At 66.7% G+C, this 7,219-nt stretch overlaps 3 protein-coding genes across 3 annotated transcripts; 2 read left to right on the top strand and 1 right to left on the bottom strand.

Moving 5' to 3' along the window:
- Nucleotides 1-160: 160 nt before the first annotated feature.
- Nucleotides 161-1,454, bottom strand: JCM10292_005987 (telomere length and silencing 1 family protein; the record flags this gene model as incomplete). Its single annotated transcript, XM_076650035.1, has 5 exons — nucleotides 161-282; nucleotides 436-696; nucleotides 788-874; nucleotides 997-1,236; nucleotides 1,306-1,454. Coding segments are annotated over 5 exons (859 nt in total), but the record flags the coding sequence as incomplete, so codon positions are not given.
- Nucleotides 1,455-1,626: 172 nt separating this feature from the next.
- JCM10292_005986 (ATP-binding protein) lies at nucleotides 1,627-4,893 on the top strand (the record flags this gene model as incomplete). The annotated part of the gene is made up of 10 exons (XM_076650034.1): nucleotides 1,627-2,020; nucleotides 2,098-2,479; nucleotides 2,540-2,766; nucleotides 2,845-2,948; nucleotides 3,029-3,330; nucleotides 3,422-3,800; nucleotides 3,871-4,062; nucleotides 4,166-4,323; nucleotides 4,412-4,792; nucleotides 4,863-4,893. The coding sequence occupies 10 exons, from the start codon at nucleotides 1,627-1,629 to the stop codon at nucleotides 4,891-4,893; spliced, it is 2,550 nt and encodes an 849-aa protein (XP_076504498.1).
- Nucleotides 4,894-5,848: 955 nt separating this feature from the next.
- Nucleotides 5,849-6,733, top strand: JCM10292_005985 (uncharacterized protein; the record flags this gene model as incomplete). The annotated part of the gene is made up of 1 exon (XM_076650033.1): nucleotides 5,849-6,733. One exon carries the CDS (start codon nucleotides 5,849-5,851, stop codon nucleotides 6,731-6,733), a length of 885 nt encoding a protein of 294 aa, XP_076504497.1.
- Nucleotides 6,734-7,219: the final 486 nt, after the last annotated feature.

The following is a 7,219-nucleotide window of genomic DNA, read 5'->3' as shown; positions in this document are numbered from 1 at the left end:
CGATGAGAAGTCTATGCAAGGGGATTACGTTCCGGCGGCTAGACGAGCCTGCGTCCGCCGCCGCTCTGGTCCTGCCAGTCGTACGCGCCGCGCGTCGGGGGGGGCGCCCCCCCCCCCCCCCCCGCGGGCGCCGCCGGGGGGGGGGGGGGGGGGGACGCACAGCGGTCGGCGACCATGTCGTCGGCGTCAACGCGGTCGCGCGCGGCCTGGCGCCGCGCGGCTTGCTGCTCGTGCAGCTGCCGCTTGGCGAGCTCGGTCGCTTCGATGTTCTTCAGCTTGGTGCTGTGGAACGTGTGCGACGTGGGGGTGAAGGGGGGGGGGTCGAGGTGGGAATGGTGAGAGGTGTGCGAGAGTAGACGAGAGGGAGAGGGAGGATGCAAGTCAGTCTCCGTCACTCCCTCCCCGCAACGACATTGTGACACGAAAGAAACGCACTCGATGCCGAGGTCGACCTCGGGGATGCCCATGAGCATGCTCGCCGACAGCGTCACGTTTCCCTCGTCGTCGTCGCGCGCCTTTTTGCTCTTTTCCTGCGCCGCGACGTCGGCAAACTGGTACCGCTCGGCGACGCGGTACAGTTCGTCGCGCGGGTCCAGCGGCTTGCTCGGGCCCGCGGCGTAGGAAGAAGAGGGGTCGGAGGGGTCGGTGGAGGAGGGGTTGCGGCGCTTGGCGAGCTCGGCGTCGATGTAGGCGAGCCTGTGCGAAGCGACGCGGATAGCGAATCAGTGTCTAGGGCTTTGTACAGTCCTCGAGACAGGAGAAGCGCAGTGCAAAGCGGCGGACGCACATGTGCTTGTCGACGTCGACCGTGTTGGTCTGCCCCGTAAAGTTGTCCGTCTTGATGATTTTGCGTGCGCGCGCTTCGGGTGCTTCACTGGAAAGTGTAGAACAGCGCAGCGTCAGCACGCGACGTGAGGCGCGGAGGAGTGCAGCCTGATGTCCGGGAGAGACCAGGAGCACGGCTCAGTCCAGCTCGCGGTCACGGTGCTGACGCACCTGTCGTCTCGCAGGCGGTCGTTACCCGCCCCACCGTGGCGGATGCCGCCCCTGGTGCCCTCTACGCTGCCGTCCTCGCGGAGGACGGTGCCATCTCCGTCTGCGGGTGCGCCCGGTGCGCCGGCCGTGAGGGTGGATTTGGGCCGCTTTTTGCGCTCGCCCGAGTTGAGGCGATCGAGTTCGAGGCCTGCGGTCGAGCGCTTGAGGCGGCGGAGAGCGAGGAGCTCTTCGAGGGTCTCGCTGAGGGGAGGGTGCGGGAGGGGGTGTGAGCTTGCGAGTGCGCGCTGGAAGGAGAGAGGGGAGGCGCACCTGGTCGTGTCGTCGGTGTCGTGGTCTGCGGGAGCGGTGCTCGCGGGCGAGTCGTCGGCGGGAGCGGGAGTGGGAGAGTCGCGCGGGCGGGAGGCTGCGCCCTGAGGCCGTTTGCGGCGCTTGAATGCGGGCTGGTCGACGTCGGCCATGGCAGTGCGGGTACGATTCGTGGGAAGCGGGCGAGTCTAGTCAGCGCGAGGACGTCGAAGAAGTGGGGCAGACCAGACCAGACTCGACTCGGCTCTCCCTCTTGCGCCAGACCGCAGAGCAGTTGCTGGTCTGCACTCTGCCAAACATCAGCACACCCCCTCGGCACCCGCCATGCTCGCAGCCCATCCGCGCGCATCCTCCCTCGCCCTCGCCCTCGCCGCTTCCGCGTCCCTCGCCTACGCTCACTCAAAGTCACGCCGCTCCCACACACCGCCATCCGACACGCAGACGACCCCGACCCTAACCACCACCACTGAGCCACCCACTCAGGACAAGAAGCGCTTCCTCACAAAGCGCGAGTTCTTCGACCCCCAGACCTCTCGCTTCATCGACGAGCACTCCGACTCGGACTCGGACTCGGACGATGGCGACGACGACGACGACGACAGCAAGGGCGCAGGCGACAAGGACACCCCGAAGAAGAAGAAGACCAAGAAGCCAAAGTACCTCTTCACCGCCTCGTCGCGCACCTACCCGCGCTCGCCCGACTTCGCAGGCTACCAGGGTACGTCTCCCCTCCTTGTTCCTCCCTCCTCTCGTGCATCCAGCACTGACGCCGAGCGCCCTTCCCCGTGCAAACAGACTACGTCGCCCTCTCGCTCCACGCCTCGCCCCTCATCGCCGCCCTCCGCGCCGTGCCCGCCCTCGCCAGCACCGAGTCCGTCTTTGACGAAAAGCCCGACCTCGACGCCCGCGACCTCTTTCTCGTACGCGACGACGTGCGCGCCTTTGTCCGCGAGCTAGAGGACGAGGCGCGCCGTGTTCGGGCCAGCGACGAGAAAGAGGGCGGGGCGCACGGCGACGACGACGACGACGGCAAGACAGAGGCAGCGGCGACGCAGGCGACGACCGACGCACATCCGCTCGTCGTGCAGCCGGAGAAGAAGAGCGCCGACGCCCTCGAACTCGAGGCCGAGCAGGTTGGCGTCTTGCTCGACTACCTCGACGACCTCTTCAAGGCGACGTGCGTTCTCTTCTCCAGACTCGCGCTCATGGGAAGTACACTGACGGACTGCACCTCCAGGCAAGCCAAGCTCCAGCGCCTGCTCCACCCGCCACCTCCTTCCGCTCCTCCCGCTTCGTCCATCTCCTCCTCCTCTGCCCACCCGCCCTCCGCCACCGCCGAGACGCACGCGCACGCGCAAATCTCGTGGCCGCTCCTGTGGGCGCTGTTCAAGCCCGAGTCGCTCGCCGTCGCCGAGCACGAGACGTCGGGCGAAAAGTACGCGTTCCGCGTAAAGTCGAGCAATTGTCCGTCGTCCTCTCCTTCTTCCCCTTTTTCTGCCTCTCGCGACGAGATACATACTTACAAGAGACGGCGATCGACAGACCAGATGAGCCGCGACGGCATGGTCTTTATCTTGTCTGGCCAGACCATCATGTGGAACGGCGACAAGTACGTGCGCTCGTGGGTCGAAGAGCGCGTGCCCAAGGTGCGAATCCTGGCCTCACGCATCCCCGCGCTCTCTCTCCTTCTGTACTCATGCGCCCTCGCCGCCTAACACACTCGCAGTTCAAGGGTCTCCGGCGCCTCTCGTCCCTCTCGCTCGCGCCGCTCGACCCCTCGTCGACCCTGCACGTCGACCTCTCCTCGCGCGGCCTGCGCTACACGACGCTAACGGGCGACGCGCACCCGAGCCGGGGCGGCAACGGGACGCGGTTCCTCGACTACCACGACTCGCTCCTCCAGGTCCTCGGCAGCGGGATGGACCGCCGCGTCGTCAAGACGCGCGCAGAGGGGAGGGCCGTCGTCGATGTCAAGGGCTACAGGCGCATGAACCCGAGTAGGGCGATGCAGGAGTGGTGGGAGGACGAGTGAGTCGCGCCGTTCCATCCCGCTCGGTCTCGCTTCGTTGTCCCGCGCTGCGATGGAGGAGAACTGATGTAGCAAACGGTGCGCTCTCAGAGACGACGACGACCCGTTCATGTACGGCATCGACCTGCGCCCGTCGCCCACCTCGGACAGCGACGCCCTCTCGCCCACGTCCGTCTCGCCCTCGGACCTCGTCCTCCTCCCCCCGACCGTGTACGCCTTCTCGCTCGTCGCGCGCGAGTGGGGCGAGTGCCTCGTCGCGCGCTTCAGCGACATCCGGTTCCGCACCGACGCGTGGGACCGCCTCGTCCTCGCGCAGGACACCAAGGACTTGCTCCGCGGGCTCGTAGAGTGCAACGAGGCGGTGCGGAGGGCCAAGAACCGCGGCAAGAAGGGAGAGGGCGACGAGGAAGCGGTCAACGGGAAGAAGGAGGTCATCAGCGACATTGTCGAGGGCAAGGGCGGCGGGCTCGTGCGTGTCCCTCTGCGTCCTTCACCCGCCCTGCTCCGCTCTGACTCGCGCTATCGCGCGCCCCACGCAGGTCGTCTGCATGCACGGCCCGCCGGGCGTCGGCAAGACGCTCACGGCGGAAGCGGTCGCCGAGTCGCTCCAGGTCCCGCTGTACACGGTCGGCGCGGGCCAGCTCGGCGTCCAGGCCGACATCCTCGAGAAGCGCCTGCGCGACGTGCTCGACATTGCAGAGACGTGGGGCGCGACGCTGCTCATCGACGAGGTGCGCGCGCCTTCCGCGTTCGAGGCCGTGTGGGCCGGACGGCGGCGGTGCAGGTCTGCAAGAACTGTCCGACTGACTCTTCTTTCTTGCGCGCGCACTGCAGGCGGACGTCTTCCTCGCGGCGCGCACGCTCGGCGACTTGCAGCGCAACGCCATGGTGTCGGTCTTCCTGCGCCTGCTCGAGCACCACCAGGGCGTGCTCCTCCTCACGACCAACAATGTCCGGCACATCGACGAGGCGTTCCTCAGTCGCTTCTCGCTGTGCGTGTCGCAGTTTGAGAGAACCTGCATCTCTCGCTCCGTCTCGGATTAATGGAGTGACTGATGTACCTTCACTTCGGTGACGCAGCGCCATAACGTACCCGAACTTGGACCGCCAGAAGCGCAAGACGATCTGGCGCTCATTCCTCGAGCTCGCCGGCGTCGGCATCTCCGGTTCTCCCGCTTCGAAGCCCCTCACGAACGGCCACTCGACCGCCGCCCCGTCGCCTCCTCACAAGCCGTTCGACTCGTACATCTCCCCCGCGTACCTCTCTACGCTCGCGAGCAAGTCGGACCTGAACGGGCGGCAGATCAAGAACGCGGTGCGCACGGCGCAGGCGCTCGCGCTCTCGCAGCGCGTGCCGCTCGCAGAAGAGCACCTCGCCGTCGTCGTCCGCGCCAACGAGCAGTTCAAGCGCGACTTTGAAGAGGCCGACGAGAAGGGCGTGTACGAGGCGCCGGGCGAGGGGTGAGCACACGTGACTGTTGTCCTCCGTTTGCGGGTTTGTACTTACGGACATTTGCTCACACCCGCGCAGATGGAAGGACCGCACAAACGTGTACAACTAGGTCTCGCACTAATGCAAGCTAGACGCCGCACTTGTCCTCCCGCACACGCAACGGACACTCTTCTCAACTTTGCAGCACCGCAGCTGGCACTGCACTCGTCATCGGTACATAGGTCCACATTGTCCGCACTTCGCGCATGCAACCTGTCGTTCCGTTCCCTTGGCATGAGACTTTCACCGCAAACTGCTCAAGTGGTCTGTCTGAGTTGAGCTGCGATGAAACGGTTCCGGCAACCCACCGGCTCCTGCAGCACGAAGCGCGGCGCCATCGGCAAGTACCGGGACCGTCGCGGCAGACTGACCCCCGCGACTCGCGTCAAGCGCAAGCTTGTCGACGGGACCCTTGCGCTTTCTCGCAGGCCAAGCGTCTTTGGTCCGACTGGTCCCGAACGCAACAAGCTTGCGTTGCTCTCGTCCGGTTCGACGCTGCGCGGGTGCAGCTAGACAAAGCAAGCACGAAGCAGCTCCTGTAGTCCACTCGAAGAATGACCGCCGAGCGTAGGAATTGACCGCGGACAGCAATCAGGCCGGAAAGAACGGCCGCGGCAGCAGCAGCAGTAGCAGCAGCAGCAGCAACAGCCCGAGCGGGAGAGCGCATCGGTTGTCTACGAGATTGGCGTTGCGGAGTTGAAGCAAAGGGCCGCACGACCCTTATCTCGCCGTCGCGATGTGGGGGCACTGCCTTGCTTGCAGACGAGGAGGAAGAGGCAGGAAAGGCCCGGTGGGGAGCAGAGAGGGCCGGGTGCAGCGTGCTTGATCTTTCTGGGAGCAGATCCGATTTCTGGCGAGCGGGGCGTCAGAGGGCTGCGAGGGAAAGGGGCCGAGTCCAAGTGGGTCTGGCCACGGCCCCCACGCCAGCAGCAGCTCGACCCAGCGCCCGCGTCTTGCCTGCGCCCGCTCTCGACACCGCACGCTCGCGCAGAGCAGCACCTCGAGACGCACAGAGACCCACGCGCATGACGTGCGTCCTGCCCGCGCCGTCCCTCGCCGCCCGCTCGCCTTTCGAGGGCATGAGCACCTCGCCGACGCACTCGCACTCGCATCCGCATCCTGCCGCCGCCCTCGCCACCTCGCCGCCCGCGCACCTCGCGCACCTCGCCCAGCCGCACGGCTCGTCCGCCGCCGTGGACGACGACGACCTCCTGTCGCTCCTCGGGAGCGACTCGTTCTCGCTCGAGACGGCGCGCGACCGCGAGCTCCTCCTCCTCGGCTCGTTCCTCAAGGGCGTCCTCCCGCCCGCGGCTGCCGGCTCGGGCGCGCACCACCACCCGGCCCCGCTCAACGCCGGCCTCACCATCTCGTCGGCCGCGAGCGCGCACGCCGCCGGGTGGAACGGCTGGCGCCCAGCTCCCGATGGCGTCGCCGCGCCCTTCGGCTCGCCCATGTCGTTCGCCTCGTCGAGCGTCGGGTCGTCGGCCTTCCCTGCTGGGCCTTCGACCTCGTACCAGTCGGCTTCGTCTCTCGGGCCCCACCGCGCCTCGCCCGCGCAGGCCTTCGTGCCCCTGTCTCCGCCGGTTACCACCTCGCCGGGTGCTCCTGTCTCGCGCACGAACGCGACCGGCGCATCAGCGGCGAGTCGCGGGCAGCCTTTGAACGGTTACCGCGCTCCCGCTTGCTCGCGCGAGCGGGTCCCGACTCTCGCCGCGATCCAGCACCAGCAGCAGCAGCAGCAGCAGCAGCAGCAGCAGATGCAGCAGCAGGCCGCCGCGCAGGAAGACGGCGGTTGGAAGTCCCGCCTGCGCTCAAGCGCGCGCCTCCAGCAGCAGCAGCAACAGCAGCAGCAGCAGCAGCAGCAGGCTCAGGCGCCGTTCGAGCTCGACGAGGACGCCATGATGGAGTGATTCGCTTTCCGCTCCTCCTAACATAAGTCGCCGCGACGATACCTCTCCGCCTTCCGCCTGCGACTCACTCTCCCTTCTCTCCGCCGCTCCGCCTCCCGAGATACCCTTACGCCTCGCGTTCTCTCACGCCTTGTCTCCCTTGTCGTCATCCACCACCTCGCCTCGTCTCTTTCACCCTGTCGTCGTCGTTCATCCGCCCGGCCAGCTTACGCGCTCCCTCTTACACGGAACGCTGCCTCGCGAATCCCCTCGCAATGCCATAGATCTCGCCTCTGTCCTTCTCCCCTTCCCTCCCTTGTGTACGCAGCCTCCTATCTATACACCTTCCGCGCTCGCAGTCCTCTTTGTCGTCCAACCCCGTTGTCTCCATCCTTGCAGCAGTCACGTCCGCTAGTCGCAATGCGCACCCACCGCGTGCTTTCCTCTCTTCGCTCGCTTCGTTCTTCGGCTCGCTTCGGGAGATCGGCCGCCCCACTTTCCGGCTCA

Source organism: Rhodotorula paludigena (assembly GCF_050403205.1).
Source record: "Rhodotorula paludigena JCM10292 DNA, Rt_paludigena_JCM10292v1_ctg30, whole genome shotgun sequence".
Classification (NCBI taxonomy): Eukaryota; Fungi; Basidiomycota; class Microbotryomycetes; order Sporidiobolales; family Sporidiobolaceae; genus Rhodotorula; species Rhodotorula paludigena.
Note: the sequence above shows the minus strand (reverse complement) of the source record. Positions and strands in the feature narration are given on the sequence as shown.